General features: G+C 47.4%; 1 protein-coding gene and 1 non-coding gene across 5 annotated transcripts in view; both read left to right on the top strand.

The window, feature by feature from the left end:
* The window catches only part of VPS13D (vacuolar protein sorting 13 homolog D), a 241,012-nt gene extending 217,902 nt beyond the window's left edge, over positions 1-23,110 (top strand). For all 4 annotated transcript variants that reach the window (XM_061184936.1, XM_061184937.1, XM_061184935.1 and 1 more), the window contains 3 exons: positions 7,155-7,286; positions 17,830-18,070; positions 19,691-23,110. In XM_061184936.1, coding sequence (XP_061040919.1) covers positions 7,155-7,286; positions 17,830-18,070; positions 19,691-19,822 — 505 coding nt within the window. In that variant the 3' untranslated portion in view covers positions 19,823-23,110. The remainder of the gene's footprint in view (positions 1-7,154; positions 7,287-17,829; positions 18,071-19,690) is intronic.
* LOC133089325 (small nucleolar RNA ACA59) lies at positions 18,216-18,356 on the top strand. The gene has a single exon (XR_009700694.1). It is a non-coding gene; the product is annotated as a small nucleolar RNA ACA59 (small nucleolar RNA).
* Positions 23,111-23,562: the final 452 nt, after the last annotated feature.

Below are 23,562 nucleotides of genomic sequence, written 5' to 3'. Positions count from 1 at the left end.
TAGTCTCACCCCTGAGGCAGTTAGTTGACTAGGAAAAAAAAGCTCTGAATTAGTCTTGTTCTTAGAGTTTAAATCCCAATAGGCATATCCGTTGGCATTAGTCCTACGAGCTGTCACAGTTGCCATGTCATGGGGTCCCCCAAACATGTGTTAGGTTATAGGAAACCTTGACCCCTATAAACAAGTCAGGTGTGAATCCCACTGTGGAGAAAGCCCAGCCCAGGAAATGTCCTCCCCACTGCAGGATGTCAAATCACTAAAAACTTAACAGCAATAATAATATAATTTCTAACGGTTTCATGGATCAACATCTTTCCCACATTTTCAGTTGCAACAATACAATATGGGATTTTATGTGTTGTTACACGCATGACTTCAGAACTCTAGGGAGAGGTAAGTAGAATGTTAACAAGGAAGCAAAAGGGAAAGGGGAATATTTCAGTTTGAAGCAGTTTCCCCAGTAAGAGAACTAAGAGGGAAAGATTGGATGTTGGATCCTAGCCCATCTTGGGTTTCAGCCGCCGAGGCTAAGCTAAGTTAGGGCCCCTCTCGGGCACCCGTGGCATCCTCTGCAGATACATCATCATCGTTGTCGTCATCATGATCAGTAGCATTTTATCGAGCGCTTATTATGTACCAGGCACTGTTACACTGTTACGCTGTACACATACTGACTGACTCCTCACAACAACCCCATTAGAATCCCCATTTTATAGATGAGGAAACCAAGGCTCCAAGAGGTTACACAACTGGCCGTAGGTCACAATTTGTAAACGGTGGAAGTGGGATTCAAACCCAGCCGTCGTATTACACTCCCTCTATCCTAGGGCTCCCCTGCTGCATTATAATTGCGTTTCTGTTTCTCCTCCATTAGACTCCAGGAAGCTCCCTGGAAACTCCATTCATCTCTGTCTTCCTAAAGGCCTAGCGCGGCCTGTGCTCAGGAAGAGTTCATTAAATGGGGTGGGCGTGGGGGCAGAGGCAGGCAGAGGCCAGTCCCAAGGCTCAGTTAGTAATTCATTTACCTCTACTGACAGAGGGTTGCTTCCTGCCCAACCTTTTTTTTTTCATGTGTTCAAAATCCAAATTGTCGTTGGACATTTGGTCCAATTTTCTTGGTTCAAGATTTAACGCAGCCAGAGCTCAGAGGTTATCACTAAACCTGTGGGTGGAATACTACCTCTGAGCAGGTTCTAGAAAGTGGCATTCTGTTTGTCACGCAACTATGGGGAAGAGTTTCTCTTGTGAACTGAGCCTGACTTCAGAGGTTTCCATCCTCTAGTAGTCTTCTCTGATTGCAGTTTGCACTGAAAGGAGTGAAATGTGTTAGTGGAGAAGAAGTGCTTTTCCACTTAGTCTTTGGAAGTGGATGCAGTCGTGAGGAGAGGGCTACAGGTCAGAGGTCAGATGTCACCCGTGGCATGGCAGGCCTGGTGATCGTCCAGACACTGCAGCGCAGTGGGTATCAGAGGAAGCTTTAACCAGTTCATACACTCCAGTGCAGAGAGTGCTGTTGCGAGAGACTGTTGAGTTCCTTTTAGAGAACTGACAAATGTTTGACTGAACCATTCCGTCAAGAATTCCGGTACAGTAAGTCCCCTACATACGAACGAATTCCGCTTTGAGAGCACGTTCGTAAGCCCAATTTGTTCTTAAGTCCAACAAAGTTAGCCTAGGTACCCAACTAACACAATTGGCTATATAGTACTGTACTGTAATAGGTTTATAATACTTTTCACACAATCATACATAAAAAAGAAACACAAAAAATAAAACATTTTTAGTCTTACAGTACAGTACCTTGAAAAGTACAGTAGTACAGTACAACAGCTGGCATACAGGGGCTGGCATTGAGTGAACAGGCAAGAAGAGTTACTGACTGGAGGAGGGAGAGGAGGTGGGAGACGGTAGAGCTGAAGGATCGTCAGCAATAGGAGACGGAGAGCAAGCTGCAGTTTCACTCACGCCTGACGTTGATGGAATGTACGTTCGCATCTTTGAAAGTTCGCAACTTGAAGGTTCGTATGTAGGGGACTTGCTGTGTCTTGTAGCTGTCATTCATCAACAGGTAGTATTTAAAGAGATAGTCTGGGTTGACCTTCTCAGCCTAATTATTTGTGCTCAGTCCAGCACAGTATATATAGGTTAAATATTTAATTAAAACAAAAGTCTCGGACACACACGTGAAGTAAGTGCAAGAACAATCCATCACTTTGTTGGGGTGAGTACACACAGCCCCTAAGGAAGATGGCAGTCATCAGCTGAATAAACATTCTATTAAGCTAGGAAGTCTCATGTTTGACACGCACACTTTCTCCTCATTTACTGATTATTTTTGAACTTCGCTTGGTTGATAGACATTGGCCATGACAGATTCCTCAACCGACTAATATCTTAACTCAAGCTGTACAGGGCTATGTGTATGTGTGTACAACATCTGTCTTCAACTAATAGAACTATGACATAGTTACTCATTGTAGAAGCAAAGAACAAATAATAGCTGGCCAACTGTTGACCCTCAGGCTGAAAGGCAGGATCAACCAAGAGAATGGAATTGGTTAGATCTCCCTGTGTCACCTTGTTTGGATTTACTGTTGCTTCAAGAAAATGGCAGGGATTGTTTTCATTACTCTGATCTTTGGCTTTGGCTCCAGTGTATGTCAGATAGCAGTGGCCAGATGCAAACTTGCTCTGTATTGATCTCTCCCACTAGGTGGGTATCTGCAGTGTATCAGCCACTGTATCAGCAGCCCCTTCCCCCGGGGGGAGAGTCGTCCATGCTGTACAGCCAACTCCCTGACATTTTCATGGAGTTCAAAGCCCAAGTTCGTTTGGTGCTGACATTTTGGATTAGCTGGTTGACTGGAAGGCCTGCTTCTTTCTATACACTGTGAAATTTCTAAACCGCAGCAGCTGAGGGCTTAAAATGGCCGACAGACCCCCAGCTGGCAGCAATTAAGTGCACCACAGCCCGTCGGCTAAACAAAGGTTTGTGGAGGCACAGTTGCTGCATATGCACTAAGCAGACTCGGCTGTAAACTCTCTTTTGCGTTGAGTGTTAGTGGGAGACGCTGTCAGCTAATGAGAGGTGAGCGGGTGGAGTTTTGCCACCTCTTGTTTAATGATGCGTTGTCCTCAGGATGGTGGTCCCAAGACCCTGCCCAAGAGGCAGCAGGTCTTGACAGTGAAGGTGATCATGAGAGAAGGAGCAAGGCAACCAGAGGAAGCCAGAGGATAGTCTGAGGACGGTCCAGCAGTGACAGGCAGGAGTGGCGTGGAAGCTGATCTTTCTGCTCTGGTGCCTGTGGGCAGGCTCCACGTCTGCGCCACTTTTTTAATGGACTCCATTACGCTGTAGGTTGAAAGGGGAAGGTGGGCATGAGAAGACAAGATGCTATTTTATACCCATTCAAGTAGCAAAAATTTAAGGGGCTAGACCAGTGCTGTCTAATACACAATTTAAATTTGAGTTAATTTAAATGAAAATTTTTAAATTCAGTTCCTTAGTCACACTGGCCACATTTCAAGTGTTAGTAGCTACGCATGGCCGGCGGCTGTGTACTGGACAGTGCTGTCCTGGACAGTACCAAGTGTTGGAAGGTATATAGCTTACCAGGCTCTCTGAAGTGCACTGTTGGTGGGGGTGTAAACTGGGTCAGCCTCTCTGAAAACAACTTGAGTTATCTTGTTAGGTGAACATTCATGCCCTGTGTGTGTGTCCAGCAAACACCTCCTAGATATATACCCAAAGAAACTCTTGGCCAGGGTCACCAGGAGACAGGCACAGGAATGTACACAGCAGCATTGTTTGTAATAGCAAAACCTGGAAATGATCCATGTGCCATCAACAGGAAGCTGGGTGAATGATGGTATATTCATACAGTGGAATAATTATAAACCGGTACAATTAATGAATTGTAGCTGCACACAAAAGAATGATTGAATCTTAGCAATATGACTTCAAGGAGGAAGAAGTAAGTCCCAAAACATAAAAAGGCAGTGCCATCCTTTTTCAGAAGCCCAAAACAATGAAAACCAGAGAAGGTAACAGGACTACTATACCAGAACATACTTTGAAATGTGATAAGACTACATGCAGAAGAAAAGGAAAGGAACGATAAGTACAAGATTCAGAGTAGTGGCTATCTCAGATAGAAGAGGAAGGAGAAAGAGGAACAGGGAGGGGGAGGGGGCAGCAGAGGACCACACAGATAGGATTCGAGTTATGGTCAAACAGTGGGGTTTTCGTGCTAGGGACAGTGGTTTCAAAGATGTTTATTATATCATTTAAAATAGATAAAAGGCCCGTGATGATAGTGGGCCCTAAACGGAGGATAATGATGCATCTAGTCCTAAAGTCCAGTTTACAACAAAAACGAATCGAGTCCTTTCCTTCCAAATGCTCATAGGCTCACTGGAACATACATGAAAGTGACTTAAGAACAGTCACTTAACAGCTGTTTTTCAGATGCCGACATTGTACTACTGAATCCCAGAGTGAACAAAGTTAGGATTACCACCACGTGCAGCCACACTGGTTTCAAAGGGTTACTTGAATTTTCAGTGCCATCGTCACTATATGAAGAAAACTCCCGTCACACAGTGGCCTGCACTGAAGACTATCACGTTAAACTTTCTGCTGCCTTAAGTCTGGGACTAAATTTGTTCACATACAAATGGTTTTAACCCACACACTCCCCAGCCTCTCAACTTGGACCTCAGAATTTAACATTTTAGTTGAGTTTTGGAGAAGAAAGAATAGTTTTTCGGATTCCAACAGTGATAAGGAAGTAGGGGATTATGGGAAGAATTCCTTTAATCCAGCTCTCTGTTTCTAGTGAGAGTATGTCTAAATCACCCCTTCTAGAAGTATTCCCTATATTTATAAGACCACAAGAGAGACTTCGTTTCCTCCTACGGCAAAGTTGAGCTCGCTCGCTCTCCTGTATCTGTGTGAACAGCGAGCCTTGAATGCCGCGCTGAGCTCCTCCAAGCAGCAGGATCTGAACACTGTATCCAACCTTCCCTTGGTGTGTGGTTGATCACGGATGGAGGACCTTGGAAATGGGAAGATAGTTTGCAGCCAGTTGGGGAGGCAGATAAGCAAGTATTTTATCTACGTGGGATGTGAAGCAAATGTGTTTGGAGCACATGACCGAATCTGACTTGTTTTTGAAAGGGTCATTCTCGTTCCTGTGAGGAGAATGGACAGGAGTGGAAACAGAAAGAATAAGTTATAAGACTATAGTAACAATCCGTTACAAATCCAGAGATCATTTGTCAGTTATGAGAGAGATGGAGAAAGAGCGAGATTTGGGATGCGTGTGGAAGTTGAGCCTCCGAACCTCCCAGTAGATCGGGGAGTCAGGATGAAACATTACACTGAAAGACGAGGAGGAGCAGGCCTGTCACATCTTCCTGAGGCCTTTGGGCTTCTGCCACAGTGCCCGGACCTCTTTCAGGAGCTTCAAGGGTGCCTTGGGGAAAAGATACTTTTTTAGCCTGTCCTGGACAGTGTTTGAAATGACAGTCGATGTTTCGCTGGGCAAGGAGATAAGAACAGGACTCAGCTACCTGGAAAAGTACACCACGCTCCTTCCCCTGGGTTTCTCTCACTCACAGTGTTTTGCCAGCATCCTTACACCAGCAGTTGTCAAGCTTCCCTATGAGGGGTGAACCCTGTGAGCGGCTCCCTACACTGCCCTCCGTATTTTCAACCAGTAGTCGGGATCTAAACAGCCAGCAGTGGGCCTCAGTCCTGAAGAAGGAATTGAGACTGTGCCCAGCAGGAATATGTGACTATATTGATATCATATCAATAAAATTGGGTTGTTTACCCATTCCCTTGGTGCAGATGGTCGAAACTTCTTTTTAGTCTCACTTGGAGAACACAATTAGTAGTACTTGGGGCATCCTTATTACTGAACTTTTACAACATTATCACTGGATGTCTGGTTTTCCAGCCCATATCAAGCATTACCCAGGTCTGGGACTGGAGGCAGCGTGGCCTGATAGGCGGAGTGTTGACATGGGCCCAGGAGGGCTTTGCGTCGTCCCAGGTTTGCAGCTAACCCGCTGACTCTTTCTGTCCATATCTTTACCCTGATTCACCCACCAGGCACTTCTCTGCCCTTGCAAGTAAGTCTTTCCACTGCTGTTAGCACACGATCCTGGAGTGCTGATTCAGTGTGTAAGCCTAGGCCTCGCTTGTAGATATGTCTAGAGAGGGGTGTTTTGCTTCAATGGAATCCAGGAACAAATAATGAAAAGTACACCAAGTACAAGGCCGAGGACAGACCAGGCACACTCTTATCAGTCATCTGAAATATGCGCAGCCTTTCCAAAACAAATATGGACTCCTGTTTCTAGGAAAACACCAAAAAGTACTTATCAATTACCCTGTATATGGTTTGTGGAAAAAGACAACATCAGCCTACCCTGAAAGCCATAGCAAAGCAGATTCCTTTGGGCAACGGACAGCTGAGGGCCATGAGTGAGAGCCGCTGCAGAATCCCAGACTGTGGCCTGGGACCAGTCCATGGAGCCTTTCCTCTCCCTCCCGTGATCCCTGTGTCCCTCACCCTACACCCAGGCAGCTGAGCTCATCCTAGAAGAAGCTGAGAAGCTTGGTGTGTTCTGACTCATGCCCAAAGCCTCTCACTCTTCTTCCTGACCCTTTACAAGTCCAGAGGTGCCTCTCCTGAAGAGATTCCTAGAAAAATAGAGTGTGACCAAGTGGAAGTCCAGTAATAATAACAATAACAAGAGCCACTGTTGGTGGATAGCCTACATTCTGTCAAACATGGGCTTGATGGGCATGATTTTGTTTGATCTTCCCGGCAGTCCTGTGAGGTAGGTGTCATCATCCTGTTTTACAGAGAGAACTGGAACTGAGGGTTGAAGAAGTTAACTGCCTTGTCCATGATCACATAGCTAGAAAATGGCAGCGGTGAGGGTCTTGTTCAGAATTGGGGCCTTTGACCACTTTCTTCTAGCGCATTCACGGGTGGTGCTAAAGGTAGTTTAGTTCCGGTCACCAGATTTAGAGTATGTCCTGTATTAAGTGGTGTTTTTATCTCAGACGAGGCAGGAAGGGAAATCATTTTGACGTTTAACCCTTAACCTCTTTGCTTTTTGTCCATTTCCCCACCTAGGACCCGAGCCCAGAGGGTACGGAAACCACGGTGCTGCGCAGGGCCCCAGGGCCTGCTTCCCCGCTATTCTGAGAGCCAGGCCGAAGGGCAGGAGCGGCTCTTCAAACTCACAGACAACGTACAAGACGAATTGTAAGTTGGAGCCGTGGGAAACCAGCCCTTTGGGTTCACCAGGTTGTCTTTTCTGGCTTTGAGTCTGAGAAGTTTCTATCCGATCTGAGTATCAGCGTGACTCTTAGGCCTTGGGACTGGTCAACAAGATTCCTTGGCCCAGATGTTTTATAGATTCAGATATAACAATGGTTCTCAAACTGAGTTCCATAGCGGGACCTTAACGTTGGCAGTCTCCTTCTAATTAGTTCAAAAAGAGAAGAAAAAATGTTCTCAATCTAAAGGTTTTTTGCCCTGTAAAACTTTCCTAAACTTTGGTGTTTTGTTGTTTGCTGCAGAATGCTAGTAAAACAAAACAGATAGACAACAAACAGCTGGTAGCTGAAAATTTTGGAAATGCAGTGTTCTTAAGGTTGTTTTGTTATTCTTTGAATGTGGAGCCTTATATACTTAGGATCTTGTTATATTTTCAGTTAGTGAAGTTTTTCCTAGTTGATGTGGTAGAATTCGGTATATCACTATTTTAGGATATTCTGCAGAGACTCTTTTAGCATAAAATGCTCTGTAACCTAAATAGGTGTTAGAACCACAGTCCAGAGAAAGCAATTAGTTCTGCCTGATAAGTAGCAAAATACTAGTTTAATTTCTCTTAATGCTTATTTATCTCTCTTAAGATAAAGCAAGCTAGGGAGGGTTCAGAGGACCATGAATGTTTTTTGGTTGGTGGAGGATATCTGAAGTAGAGGTTAGCTCTCAGGAGAGCCTTCAGTGTCATTGTTAGAAATGCTGTTAAGCTAACCTCATCTCGTAGTTTTGTAGCAGTATTTGAACGGGGATATCAGAAGTCAAATCCAGAATTCATTCGTTGCTTGCTGCATGGGATGGCATCTTCCTAGGTGTGTTTTTTGTAACTCAAGCTCCCTGCAGTGTCGTTGGAAGGTCTCTCAGTGATGGAGGTGCATTACATTGTCATAGTCAGCTCAGGCTGCCATAACAAAATACCGTCGACTGAGTGACTTAAACAACAAAAAATTATTTCTCATAGTCTGAGGCTGGGAAGTCCAAGATCAAGGTGCTGGCTGAGTTGGTTCCTGGTGAAGGCTCTCTTCCCGGCTTGCAGATGGCCACCTTCTGGCTGTGTCCTCACATGGCAGAGAAAGGGTGAGCAAGATCTCTGGTGTCTCCTATAGAATTAGGGCCCCACCCTTATGACCTCATTTAACCTTCATTACTTCCTTGCTCCAAATAGGTGGGGACATAATTCTGTCCATAGCATACATGTATCTGCTTTTTTAGTCTAGCCTCAGCTCTGGCCATCACTCCAATAACCAGAATCCCCAGTGTTTCACTCCAGGGAGGGCTTTATATTCCTGCCTGCCTTCGGTGAGGATTTGGTGCCATGGCTGCCCTATATACCACTTTGCTAATGTAACTTTTGGCCTTTGGATCGGAGGCTCAGAGAGTCGTTCCTCAGGTGTAGCAGGACATGGTGCAGAGTCTACTAGAATGGTAGCTCCATGAGGGCCGCAGTTTTTGTCTGTTCCATTCATTGAAGAATCCTCAGTACATGGAACAGTGCCTGGCACATACTAGGCACTCAACAAATAATTTGTTGAATGAATGATAGTTGGAAAGTTATTGTACGTTGTGCTTTTAATTTTCTTTCCCACTCACCCTTATTCAAGTGAAACCTTGTGAAATTCATTTTCACGTCAAACCTTGGTCCTTGTGAAATTCATTTTCAATAGGATGACATATGCCAAGAACACAGGGAGAAATTGTGCACTACAGCTAACATAGGCTTGCTCCCAGTGAGATACATGCATTGAAAAGAGAGCCATGGAAAGCTGAAAACCGAAATCAAAATGAAGTCAGTAAAACAGATTTCGTGAAACTCTTGAAATTCATAAGAACTAGGAAAAGATGTTGGCGTGAATGACTTTTGACTTTTAAGATGAAAACCATGTGTCTCTACCCACGTTTGTGGGTTAAATCTTGCCAGTGAATGTTGAAGAAGCTACATGACCGTAGCCTTCCTCGGTGTACAGGGAAGAAGTCATCGGGGACCTGGCAAATGTTTCTCTGAAGTATCCTCGGTTGTCAGGCTGGGTCTTCACGGTGACGTGAATGTTGGAGGCATCGCTCTGCAAGAAAGGCGTTTTCAGGAGAAACACAGGAGTGCCATAGAATACCTGACTTTTATCCTGGAATCGTAATTAAAAACATGTTTAAAGACCCAATTATTTGCATATTTTCCTTCAGAGTTAACCCCTTAAAAGGCTCTTTAATACCTTGCCCTACTGTTCTAACTAAATGTTTCCACATTTTTTTCCAGTTAGACTCACTGTTTCACTTCTGGAAAATATTGTGTAATTACTTCCTGATGTAGTGAAAACCCCACAAAGTCCACAATGCCATGGTTACTTCAACTTTGTTCTCCCAGATCAAGTTTCATTTAATTTTTTATTTAATTAATTAGTATTAAAAAGATAGTTGCTGACATATGATTTAAGGTGTGGCCAACTGAAAAGGCATCAGTTTCGATTGAATCAAATACTACTCTGATATGTTACAAAATTGCCATCACTTTCCATTTTTCTTAAGTTTGGTTCTGAAATCGGATCCTGGGTTAAGATGATGTTAAAGTGAAATTTGTTCTATTTATTGAATTAATTTTTCTCTGTAACTAGTGTCTAGTCTGTAGCCAGAAACCTCATTCTCATTAAAAAAAAAGAAGAAAGAAAGAAAGAAAGAAAGAAGTACCTATTTTATTTCCAATACACCATCACAGACCAAGTTACATACTAGCAATGTAAGCACTAGGGTGGCTCTTCACCTTTTCCAAAAAGGTGCTTACAAGCAATGCACATGACCTAAGTCGCTGCCCAAACATACTGTTTTCTGGAGTTTATTTGACAATTAGATTATATTTTTAAAATGTAGTTTTAGGAAATAGTATTTGTGAGATTTTTTTTTTTTAGATATTTTATGCTTTAAAAAAGAAGCTTTCAGTTCTCTATCGCAATTTTAATATTTCGATAGATATATTTAAATATAATTGACTTCCTTTGTAATCCTAAGCATTTTATTTTATGCATTTAAAATTAGCATTCTTAGAAGGGGATTATGGGCCTCCCCAGAATGCCGACGTGGGGGTCCATGATCCCAGAATATTAAGAGCTCCTGTTCTAATTGGAAATTAGGAACCTTTCTAAATGTCTGACATTTTAAATTATTATTATTCATTATTTTTTAGTATTGTGACTGTGCTAACAAAAAGAGTCCTTGTCCTTTAGAGAAATATGCTGGTATATTTACAGATGAAAGGAAAAGGAATGAACAGCAGCAACTAAGAACCCTTCAGGGGCAGCAGGACCTGGGAAGTGGTTCCCGTGCAAGACTTTGAAGGTGGTGCTTGCCTTCTGGGGACACTTGAAAGTCACCCATAGGAGGCCGCTTGAGTCTAGTCAGTGTCTTGGAGGCTGTCACTGGATCCCCGGGTCACTTGATCTCAGCCGAGCCAGGCAGCTCCCTGGTCCGTTTGGGTTGTGTGCTCGTTTCCATCTGTTTGAATGTGCTCCTCCTCTTCTTTTTCTTTATTGAGATCTTTTTTTAATACAAAAAAAAGTATAAAAAGTAAACCAAAATAGCCTATAAACCCACCAGCCAGGTTAGTCTTTTCTCTTTTTGATGAAATAAACTCACGCACATAGTTAGCAAATTCAAAGAGTACAGAAAGAAAGAAAATCAAGAGTAAAATTCTCCTTTCTTGCCCCCTTTGTAAACATACTGTTTATATATTTTGTGTCCTGTCTATCCTTCTTGAGAAATTGCAGATAGAGATAGAAATCAGAATTTTTTATTTTGAGCACAGGTTATAGTGTTGATTCTAATAGCATATAATTGTAAATAAAAACCTTATAGTAATATATGCAGTCTCAAAACGAAAACAAAAGATCAGACCTTTTGAGAAGTGGGATAGAATTCATTGGCCTCCGTTTTCTAAACCAGGAAATAATCTACCAATAACCTTTGACACTTAGGAAATTGGATATTCTTTGATATGCCACTAAATTAAAACTTTAATTTGGCGGATTATCCAGCTACTCTGATAAAAGTTAATGGCTTGTCTTTGCTGTACACCTGAAACTAACACAACATTGTAAATCGACTATACTTCAATAGAAAGAAAGGGACGGAGGGAGGGAGGAAGGAAGGAAGGAAGGGAAAGTTAGTGGCTTGCTAAATCTTTAACAAGTTAAATCAAGACTTCTGAGAGAATTCTTTATCTTTACCACTGGGTAAAATACATGCAACATACAAAGTTGTGCACTGGCAAATTCCATTGGACCCTACAACGTAAATTCATTGTTATTTTCTGAGACTACATAACACATGAATTTATTGAATCCTACTATGTCCCAGGACAAGTTCACAGTCTAGCAGGGGAAGCAGACAGTATTACCAACTATCTATAAACATGTGGTTGCTTTTAAAATAGAAGTATGGGCCATGTGTTATGGGACCACAAGGGCAAGTGATTAATTTGTGCCTAGAAAGCCAGGGAGGGCTGTTGGCAGTTGATCTGGTCCTGCAGCACAAGGAGAAATGGGCCGAGAAGAGAGAAAGGCACGTAGGCAGAGAAGAGTGCTGGGCAAAGGCTCAGAGGCAGGAGAGTTAGCGACATTTCTGGGGGGACTCCAGTTAGCTGGGTGTGGTGGCAGCACACGTGTGGGAGGGAAGGAGCGGAGGTTGGAAAGCTGGAAAGGTGGGTTACAAGGCCAGATGCTGAGAGGCTTTTTTTAAAATCCCCCCCCCTTCCCCCCTTGGTGTCCATACAGATTCTGAGAGCCGTAACGGCTTCCTGTAGGCAGTGGTGAGATTTTGAAGAGGATCTCACTCAAAATGACGTTAAAAATGTAACCTTGACAGCAACAGAGAAAGGGATCAGAGTTGGAGAGACTGGGGGCAGGAAAGCACTTAGGAGGCCCTGGGAGTGATCCAGGTGAGTGCAGACTGGCAGAGAAGAGGGGGAGAGGGGACAGGGAGGCAGGCGTCAGTACAGTCAGTAGACTGACCAGGTTTAGAAGCTGAGCGAGGAGCGGGGCTGAGAGGGACTCAAGGGCTGCTTGCCTGGTCGGTTGGATGGAGATGCCATCAACTGCGAGGGGCGGTGCTGGAGGAGGAGAGGATTCGAGAGGCCGTGCTGAGTGTGAGGACCCGTGGGACGTGTGTGCCGAGATGCTCTGCAAGACCCCAGGCTCAGACACAGGTGTGGGGTCACACCTGGACTTGGGGAGTGACACGTGCGGGGCAGGAGCCTGTTCTAGGAGCACTCCTGGAGTAAGACAGCTCTGAACTCTTCTGATTTTGAAATGCCTACAAAGTGAGGAAAATAAACATATATAAATAGAGTTAATAAAGCAAAAAAAAGAGTGGGAGAAAAAGAAAGAAATCAATTGAAAAGGGTAATTGAAACAATTGGCAGATTTCTCTCTCCCTAAGGAGCAATAATTGGTCCTGAGCCTGTTTCCTTGTGGTCTCTTAGAGGGTCACTCATTTTCCCAACCTGCTGAAGCAAGGATCTGTAGTAGACTTGCAAGGGGACCTTCCCCACAGGATTAGGATAACTTAGCATCTGTTCTCAACAAAAGAAAGAAATAACAGTAGCCACCATTAGTTGGGCATGTAGATCAGTTCTAATCATCAACAGTGGCCCTAAGAGGAGATATGATGATCCTCCCTCTACACGTGACGGCACGAAACTGTGAGCCAAGCCATGCGGCTGGTGACAGAGCCAGTTGGCACCTAAGATTGGCTGGTTCCAATGGCGCATCAGCCGTGGGGCTTGGAGACAACATTTCTACCTGTCACAGAGCGAGAGGGTTGAAGCTATTGTTGGTAATGCCATTGGTGTTGATGAGAATACCCTGTGGTATCATGGTTTGAGATATTGTTTGTCGTAGTGGGTGCTACTTCTGAGGCATTGAACCTTGCCGGGTTCACCCACTGTTAGAACCTGTCGTCTTGGAGAATGGTGTAAGCCACATGCCACAGCTTTCCTTTCTCTCAGAAGAAACTTTCTGAAGTTGATCCCAAGGTCAGAATGTCCTCTTTCTCTCCTTAAAGGAGAGTTATAAGTGAAACTTTTAACTAATGTCTAAAAAATCCTGTTTTTTGTTTTTTGTTTTGTGGCACGTGGGCTCCGGAGCACAGGCTCACCAGTTGTGGCGCACGCGACATGTGGGACCTTCCTGGACCAGGGCTCGTACCCGTGTCCCCTGCATTGGCAGGTGGATTCTCAACCACTGTGCCACCAGGGGAGTCCCCGCCTGTTTTTTTTATAGAATCATTCACCGTGTCTACAGAGCACTGGGCAGCTTCTCTGTTTCTTCGTATTTGAAGGGTACAGCTTATCCAGAGGCTGTGTGTCTCTGGCCACATTTTTTCATTCTTCCTCCGAATTAATAATAGGTCAGAGGGTAGAAGGACACACTCAGGATCGACCTGAGACCACATGGCTTTCCTCCCCATGTCATCCCACAAGGGTTTGCAGTGGTCACTCATTCATGAGCCAAGAGCAGCCCTGCGTGAAGCGAGGGGGGTACGGGGGATGAAGAGTGGAGAGCCCCGTGTCTAGACTCAGCTCGTGTGAGGCCATAGCCGCTGCCACTCTGGACGAAACCCTGAGCCTCCAAGTGACGCAAATGAAAGGCTGTGGAGCACAGGCCTTTGCAGGGGACGGCCAGGCAGGGAGGGGGACACCGGGCTTTGACGACGAAGGGACAGAGGCAGGGGCAGATGGGCAGAGAAGCGCTGAGTGCACTCATTGGTTCGGCTTCTCTTGTCCCCCTGGGTTTTGATTCCTCTCTTTCAGTGACAAGTTTGGGATTGGTCTCCATTACAGGAGGGGACCCGTAATCTGGAGCTCAGTTTTAATTATTCTTTGTTGTGGTTTCCAGGTTTTGTTTTTTAAAAAATGTATGCTGTAATGGTGAAACCCAAAGCCTTGGTCACTGGTTGTGGGAGTTCCAGGGGAGCATCAGGAGGAAAATGGAGAGAGAGACGCTGTTGGCTAAGCCAGTGTCTGGGTTCTTGCTCAGACCCTGGTCCGGGTGGTCTGGGACCCTGGCACTCCAGCTGAGGCCCCGCTGTCTCCCTTTCCCCTCCTTTCACTTAGACCCTTGGCTGCTTTTGATTTGAAAAGACTAGAACATTTCATGTAGATGTCCAAAAATTACTGTCTGTATTAGCTTCAGGGTACGAATAGGGCCCCTGGGCTCACAGAATAGAGATCTGGGCACATTTACAAACTGCTCCTCTCCCCTTGCGTTTCTGTAATGGACGTGAATTCCTTTTTTTTTTTCTTTTTAATTTATTTATTTATTATTTATTTTTGGCTGTGTTGGGTCTTCGTTGCTGCGCGCGGGCTTTCTCTAGCTGCGGCGAGCGGGGGCTACTCTTCGTTGAAGTGCGTGCGCTTCTCAGTGTGGTGGCCTCTCTCGTTGCGGAGCTCGGGCTCTAGGCACGAGGGCTTCAGTAGTTGTGGCACGTGGGCTTCAGTAGTTGTGGCTCGTGGGCTGTAGAGCGCAGGCTCAGCAGTTGTGGCGCACGGGCTTCGTTGCTCCGCGGCACGTGGGATCTTCCCGGACCAGGGCTCGAATCCGTGTCCCCTGCATTGGCAGGCGGATTCTTAACCACTGCGCCACCAGGGAAGCCTGGCCATGAATTTTTAATAGGCCCATGGATTTACTGACTTTGTGACGGCAGGTAGTATGATCTCTATCAGATGAAGAAACTGAGCCGCAGAGACAGCAGCTGGCCCAGCCTGGTGGGTCTCCCTGCCCACTTGGCCTGCGCTTCCCCCACTGTGTGGAGCAACTTCCACTAGAGCGTCCCAGCTCAGAGCCACCCTTCCTCCTTCCTTCCACCCAGAGCAGAAGTTGTTCGGGCCTGATGGAGGACTTTGCACCGTCTGTGGCCTCTTGAAAGGGAGTCTGTTTTAAAGAAGTCCAGTTTGGAAAGGGCACTAATAATGTCAGCCAGTCGGCCCGGGTGTAAGAATAGCTGCCCAGACGGGAAGGCCTTGGCCTTTTTAGAGGCTGTGCGTAAATGTCAGACAGTGGGTACTAAACAGGGTGAGAGTGGAGGCACCGGTGATGGGATAGAAGTACCCCATCTTGTGCTGGACCAGAGGAAAGGTAACAATCTGTACTGGATTTTTTTTTTTTTTTTTAAATATTTTATTTATTTATTTATTTATTTATGGCTGTGTTGGGTCTTCGTTTCTGTGTGAGGGCTTTCTCCAGTTGCAGCAAGTGGGGGCCATTCTTCATCGCGGTGCGCGGGCCTCTCACTATCGCGGCCTCTCTTGTTGCAGAGCACAGGCTCCAGCCGCGCAGGCTTAGCAACTGTGGCTCACGGGCCCAGTCGCTCCGCGGCATGGGGGATCCTCCCAGACCAGGGCGCGAACCCGTGTCTCCTGCACTGGCAGGCAGACTCTCAACCACTGCGCCACCAGGAAAGCCCTCTACTGGATTTTTAATGCACGTGCTGCTCTCACCCTAACTGCGGTGGCCAACTTCGGGGATCTCCTTTGAGAGCCCATTACAGCCTCAGTCGCCGTGTGCCCAGCCCACCTGTGCTCACAAGTCCTAGGCCATTTTCAGTTCTTAAGCTAGTTTCCCAGCAAGTTCTGGCTGGTCCTGTGATCCTTCCTCTCTTTGTCAGGAAGCTTTTTTCATCTCTCTCTGTCTCTCTGTCTCTTTCTGTCACCTTTTCTTCCCCTGGACCAGCTATTTTAGATTTCAGTTGGTTTCTTTAAATGATACTGCTGCCCACTGGATACTGTCAGAACCCAGGATATGGGAAATTCCGTGCTAAGTGGCCTGAACACCAAAAGCTGCTGGGTATTTCTAATTTTGGCATTGAGACTTTACAAGTCTACATTCTTGGCATTGCCAACCAGTTAGAATAGAACAATAAACCCCAATTTTTGTCATGTGAGGCTGTAATTAAAATGGCAGCTAGAACCAGGCATATTTTCACTGAGTACTGAGGGGGTGGCCGACTCAGTGGTGGGTGCCCAGGGAGACACGGGGGGCGTAGGGTGTGGACCCTACTCTTACATCAGCTTATTCAGAGAGTCAAATACGTGTCCGGGAAACAAAATGAGAACAAGTAGTTGCTTGGCAGTGTTCTTGACGGTAAGCGAGGAAGCCTTCAGAAGTGGGCGCAGGGTGGGCGTGTTTCTCGGGGAGCTTCAGAGAGAACTCGTGAATCCTTGGGCTGAGAGACAAGGCGTGTTCAGAAGCGGGGGCTCTCCAAGCCCAGAGGTGAGCAGGGGCCTGGCGCCAGCTTGGGACTGAGAGAGGACCGACCGGCCTGCCCAGCAGCAGGCAGGCCTGCTCCATCCCATCAGAGTTTGGCGACTGCTGACCGTGGAACAAAGCCATCCTGGGACCCGGTCCCTGAGCCGTTCCAGGGGAGCCGCGGCTCCAGGCAACTGCGGTGTGGCAATTCCTCTCAGGACATCAAGTCCCAGGGGGCCGGGGCTTGACAGCCAGCCTGTCGTCAGCTCTTAGTATTCTTGCCGTCACCCGCTCCCCTGCGCTGTCCCCGACGTGGCCGCCCCATTGTGGAAGGCTGTCACAAGATGCGACGGAGGCAGCCAGGCCTGGGAGAGCTGTCACGGCGGTTTCCAAGGGTCACTGCTCTTCATTCAGTAGCCGAGCTGAGAGCTTTGACGTGCATAAATTTCCACTTTAAATCTGGGGCTCCAGGGAAGAAGAGATTTTTTTCTGAGTGGCCCTAAAGCCCCTAGAAGTGATGACTGAGAGTTTATGGAAATCAAGATTCCAGCTTTACCTAAAAAAGCACTCTCTAACAGTTGAGTTCTGAGAACGCGGTGGTGGTCTCACCAGTGAGTCCCGTCCCTGGAGGTGCTGAGCTGAGACCAGGTGACCTCTTACTAAACTATGACAAAAAGGAAGTAGACGTAGGTGCTCACATGGAGAAGGCGTGCCGTCCTCTCGCGGCGCCTAGGTCGGTGACCCATCCGGTTCCGCTTTCCCCGCGTCCATCTCCACCACCCCTGCCCACGACTTCCAGCCCTGTGGCTGCCCCTCCCCCACCCCGCCTTCCCGGTGAACCTTCTCAGCTGCTGCTTCAGTCAGCATTTCAAAGCATTGTATTTCCTTCTTCTCTTCTGCCCAACAAAGCACTGCTACAGTTTTCTCTAAGCCTTAGGCTATAAAAAGGCCATGAAATAGTTTCCCCCGTTGATACCCTTGGTCGTATTTATCGAGCCCCCCTGTGTAAGGGCTCTGTGCTTTACACACTGGCCTCACAGCAGCCCTCAGAGGCCAGTGTCACTTTTTTTTATTCCTAATTTACACCCAAGGAGACGGAGGCTCAGAGTGGGTGAGCCCCCTGCCCAAGGTGTAGTGAGGGAGGGAGCCTGGCTTCACGGTCGGAGCCTCGGGCCCCCCTCCTACAGCCTCAGCCTCGAGGGGCAGCTGGCGAGGCTCTGCGTGCCCTTCTCACTCCGCCTCTTTCTCTGCAGCTTCATAGCCGTGGAGAACATCGACAGCTACTGTGTGCTCATCTCCTCCAAGGCTGTCTACTTCCTGAAAAGCGGAGACTACCTAGACCGGGAGGCCATTTTCCTGGAAGTCAAGTACGACGACCTCTACCACTGCCTCGTCTCCAAAGACCACGGGAAGGTGTATGTGCAGGTGACCAAGAAGGCCGTGAACACGAGCAGTGGGGTGTCCATCCCCGGCCCTTCTCACCAGAAGCCGATGGTGAGTGCACCCCTGCGCTGTCTCCTCAGCCGGCCACTGCCCTGCTGGTGCTTCTCAGCGGGAAAGTGTTTGCTGCGAGTGAGGCTTGGGCTGGGCTGTTGTGAGGCCCCGGGGGTCCTGCTTCTTAGTCCCACAGGCAGAAGGCGCTCAGCGTGTGTGGGGTGGGGCGATGCCGCTCTCCCAGCTCCACCGGAGGGAGGGCGGGTTGCTCGAAGCTTGTGCCTCGGTTTCCCACCCATACAGTACGGGCAGGATTACCGCCTCTAATCAGCCGTGAGGACCAGCTGACATGATGCACGGGGGTGTTTTATTCCTAAGATGGGACTCTTCGGCGCATTGAATCTAAGAAAGCGTTAGAGCACACATTGGCTTGATGGCTTCTCCTCTAGAATGATTGGAAACTAACTTTTTTTTCCGCACAAGGAAGCAATATCTAGGCCCCTACCCACGGTAAAAGCTCAATGAATATCCATAAATAAACTTTACACTTGGCCTCCAAAAGGTACAAGATATTGTTATGGCAGGACTTTTCAATAACACCGATCCTGTTAATAACCAGCATTCGTTAAGGGCTTACTATGTGTCAGGCTGGATTCTAAGTACTTAGAGGTTATTTAATGTTGTACGGCTGTTGTCCCCACTTGACTGGTAAGGAGGCTTGGGGAGGACAGGTGACTCGCTCAAGGTTATCCGGCCAACACCGGAGGGAGCTGGGGTTCAAACCCACGTGCCCGTGCAGCTCCAGAGCTGGCAGCCTGGACCACTGCTGCCTCCGCTCAGAGGAGCTGTTGTTGGCTCGGCAGAAGCACGTGTGAGGGACCCCACCGCCAGCCATATTCTAACGTGGGATCTTTTCATGAGACCAGGTGTTGGCCCTGCTCATTTTTCACCAGGAATGCTAGGATTTTCAAGCCTGCATTCGAGAATGACTTGCCATTCAAAATGGCCCTGCTTATCTCAGTGTTTCCACAGATGAGAAGCAGCAACAGGCCTTTTCGGGCCTCTCTCCCTTGACCTCCTCCCTGCCCAGGAATGCGCTTGGGTTTGGTTTGGCTTGTGCAGGCTCCCCTGGGGTCATTGGCTTAGGTTAGGGCCGGTAGATTAATTGAGTTAACACCCAAAAGCCCGAGTATTTCCACAAGTTCCTTTCGGAGGTGGGGAGCTTTGCCCAGCTGCACTTTCGCCCTTTCAAGGCAAGTGAGCTTTCTTGATAAGAAAGGCCTGGAGGGCATTTGTGTGCTTTGACCATCACCAGACTTTAGATGTGAATCCCAAGTCTTTGTTCTCCGCTTGTCTCACCTCAGCTGGTCCTCACACCTCGGTGCTGAAACTGGTTCTCAGTTACAGGCAGTCCCACATGTCGGGTGATTATGGGTCGACTGCACAGTTACCTGGGGAATAAGTTAAAGATACAGGTTCCAGAGATCCACCCCAGACCTCGAATCGGCATAACCAGGAGTAGGGCCCTGGGAATCTGTTTCTTAAAACTACACCCATGCTGTTCTGATCCGCAGTCAGGCTGGGGGCTGCTGCCTGGGTGGATTTCAATGGCCCGTGTCCCGTGATTCTGTTTGGCTTCCCACCTTGGGGGCAGGTTACTCATTCTGTCCTTTTCTTCAGGTCCACGTGAAATCAGAGGTCCTTGCTATCAAGTTATCACAAGAAATAAACTATGCAAAGAGCCTTTACTATGAACAGCAACTTATGTTAAGACTCAATGAAAACCAAGAGCAATTGGAGCTGGACTCCTGAGAAGCCCCGGCTGCGGAGGGACCCTCCCAGGCGTAGACCCCAAACCAGTCAGGAGGGGAGAGGCCCGTGGGCTTGGCTTAGGTTAGAGGAAACCAGAATAAGGTTTGGGGGATGCTATCAAGAGGGAGCGTAAATACTGATGAGGGGGGGTACAAATGGAACCATATTAATTTGTGGGGCAAGGGGTTACTTTAGATTATGGGGAGGTAATTTTTAAGAGGCATTGGTTGAATAATGTTTAAAACAAAGAAAGTGTAACTGAGATCAATCTAATTTTTAGATTGCCCTGTATTTTGTTAACATGTATATATGTACAACTGTGTGTTTGTAAATACGTAGGAGCATTTCTGAACAGGGCCTGTGATGTGTGTTAAGGTTTGTTAACTGTAAAGTAATATAAAATTATATTGGCTCTTCTATTGCACTAATTCTACACGTCTCATTCAGGGTACTGTCCGTGAAGAGGGATTCTTGGAAGCTGCAGAATGTTATACCTTGGTTTGGGAAACTAGAGTATTCACGGTCAGGTGGGCTGAGGTGAGGGAGCAGGTGCATCAAGAGCGACGCCTTTGAAACCTGTGCTCGTCCCGCTAGAGCCGCAAACCGAAGTGTCTAGACCCAGAGCCAGCCCTTGATGAGGCCTAGGGGAGTGACTCGGACGCATCTTTTATTTATTTCTCCCCCAGTTTAAAGACAGTTCTTAGAGTGTCACAAGTTATTTTTTATCTGCCTGTCTCGCTGGCTCTCTCCTGACTAGTCTTGCCAGACTTTGAGGTAAAACTTGGAGGTGTGTTCTGTTACCGCGCGCACACACACGCCAGCATTATAAGGTTTCCTTGGGTTATTGTCAGAGAGGCCAGTTTGAAACATTGGTAGGCTCTGATAACTTAGAAGGGGAAAAAAATCCCGTAGGACTGTTTAACAGATCAAAGATCCACAAATTTATCAAAAACCCACAGCGAGAGTGTTCCCTCTCCTGAGCGGCAGCAGCAAAGGAGGTCCTGGGACTTTGTTCTCCTTAATAAATACAGGCAGCCACCCAGCCCCGCAGCCCTGGGGATGCAGTGACGGCAGCCCTGGGATGAGAAGGGAGAAGGAGAGAGTCTTAGAAAAGGGAATGAAATCTGAGTGCCAAAAAGCTGTTCTTGTAAGTTTGGGGCCAAGATTTGGCCAAAATATCTCTTGCCCTTGGTTTTAAATTCCAGCCGGTGGCAAGGCCTAGACCGAGTGCCCTCTCCTTCCTGGGTCTTGGTTCTGTGGTTTTTTTCTGTAAGGAATAACCAAGGTAGGGAGAGGGGAGGCCTAGAATGAATGACTAGCCTTGTGATTTTTTAATTTTTATTTTAATAAATCCAGTCAGTCTCTACAACCATGTCACATGTAGCTGAGATCTAAAAGGACCCATCGGATCAGTGGATGCGTGGAAGGTTTTGGTGTTTATAACTCATGACCCAGATCCTTCCAGAACACAAATGAAGCTAATCTGTCTTTCTCTCCCCACTCGGAGTGTGTGTGTGTGTGTGTGTGTGTGTGTGTTTTCAAAGAGCTTTAACCCAAGTGCTTAGTGCTTTGGCAAAATAGTGTTTTCAGGGCTCGTCTTGAACTCCAGGATTTGTATATGGTCTTCACTGAACTCTGGGTTCATGGACTGCAGAACTGACACCCAGTTTTTGAAGGGTCGGGGTGGGTTTTTGGTCCGTCGGTTGGTTGGTTCTGCTGGGCCACAGCCATGCTCCAGGTGCAGCTCCCTGCAGGCGTCTCGTCTTCCTCACCAGCCTCCCGCCCTGCACCCCACAAGTTTGGCTTGTGGTTTTTGTCATCAGTAACGCACTGCCTGAGATCATGATCTCTTTTTTTTTTTTTTTTTTTTTTTTATTTATTTTATTTTTTTAATGCTAGTCTTGTCTGCTTACATTCTTTTTATGTATGTATGTATGTATGGCTGTGTTGGGTCTTCGTTTCTGTGCGAGGGCTTTCTCTAGTTGTGGCAAGCGGGGGCCACTCTTCATCGCGGTGCGGGAGCCACTCTTCATCGCGGTGCGCGGGCCTCTCACTATCGCGGCCTCTCTTGTTGCGGAGCACAGGCTCCAGACGCGCAGGCTCAGTAATTGTGGCTCACGGGCCGAGTTGCTCCGCGGCATGTGGGATCTTCCCAGACCAGGGCTCGAACCCGCGTGCCCTGCATTGGCAGGCAGATTCTCAACCACTGCGCCACCAGGGAAGCCCCATGATCTCTTAACGATGAGACTCTCAGAGGGTTGATGGTTTGTGTCAGTGAGCCTTCTGTCACTTTCTGGAATGAAGTCACTTGGGAGTTCTGTTGGATTGAGGAGCTTGGTGTTACTAAGGAAGCCTGACTTTGGGCCCAGCGGCAACCGGTGTTCTCTGCAGCTCTGCCCACGGGAAGTTGGTTGAGGGCTGTGCTGTGGAATGGTGCTTCCAGGAGACTCCAGAGGGGTGTTGAGATGCCCTCCTCCGGGCTCCTTTCTAAATTTCATCAGCCCTCGAAATACAATAGTTGCTCATCTCCCTACTGCACAACTCCCCTCTGACGTTTGCGCCTTGGAAGAGGCAGATGTTAAAATGGGATCCAAAGACCAAATGGGGCGGGGTTGGGGGGTGGGTGCCAGCTAAGAGCTTCTCAGGCTCACTCCGCCCTCGCAGCCCTCGTGCCAGGCCTGGTGATGATAAGGTTTCAGGGGCTTTGGACATAGTTTCCTGGTTTGCCAGGAAAAAATCCAAAGCTTTGGAGGAAGCAGGCCCTGGCTCTGGCTTTTAAATTGGTATTTAGCCAGCGATGTCTGAGACTTTGTTATGATAATTTCTGCCGATTTTCTTGCTGCCTCAAGTACCCAGTTCCTCTCCGAGGAAAGTAAAATAAATTGAATCAGGAGAACTTGGGCAAGCAGAAAGCAAAGCCCCCTTGATGCCCTGACGCAGCACAGCTGGCCGCATCACCGCCTGGCCACAGCTGCTTTCCTCACCCACCAGAAAGGCTGGCCGTTGTGTGCTTCCCACACCTGGGCCTGCTCACCGCTGACTGGGAAACAGAAACATGGCCTCGTAGCGGCCCGAGTGCCTCACCGTGGTGGAGATGCACCTCCGGGTTTGGAAGGCTCCTGGGCCGCTTTGTTTTTAAGCATCATCTGTGCCTCAAAATACCATAGTAGCTGCTCGATAATATTCTGAAAATAAAGTATCTGGGTCTCCACCGTGTGAACACTCTTATAATCACCGATCTGTTGAGACTCTTGAATCTGTTTTTCATATCAGAGTCGTTATTTTTCTTCCTGTGGAATAAAATGCTCTGTTGACTTCCAAACATGTTGTTTCCTTCTGGTTTCTTGCTGTCCCATAGATTGTAGAACCATCGCCAATGACAAATGCCAAACGTATTACCACACGTGCAGTCACACGCAGCCTTTCCCTCGCTCCGGGCAAGCGCGTTCCCAGGCCAGCCCTGCACCTCGGGCCTTGCTTAACTTCCCAGAGTTGGCAGCTCTTCCCGTCAGCCAGGGCCGGGCTTCGTGTCGGCTGCGCTCACCTCACCGCTCTGAGGATACTGGTCCAGGCCCTGGCAGGATGGAAGTTGTCATTTCTGAGGAGAAGACTTCAGGAGGAGCAGGACTGGTTAAGTTCAAGGTGCCTACTTGATATTACTGGACAGGTCAGGAAGGCAGCAGGGCACTGGCGTCTGGAGTTCCAGGGATGAGTCCAGGCCAAAGGCCTAAGATTGGGAG

The sequence above is a fragment of the Eubalaena glacialis genome, chromosome 3 (genome assembly GCF_028564815.1).
Source record: "Eubalaena glacialis isolate mEubGla1 chromosome 3, mEubGla1.1.hap2.+ XY, whole genome shotgun sequence".
Lineage (NCBI taxonomy): Eukaryota > Metazoa > Chordata > Mammalia > Artiodactyla > Balaenidae > Eubalaena > Eubalaena glacialis.
Note: the sequence above shows the minus strand (reverse complement) of the source record. Positions and strands in the feature narration are given on the sequence as shown.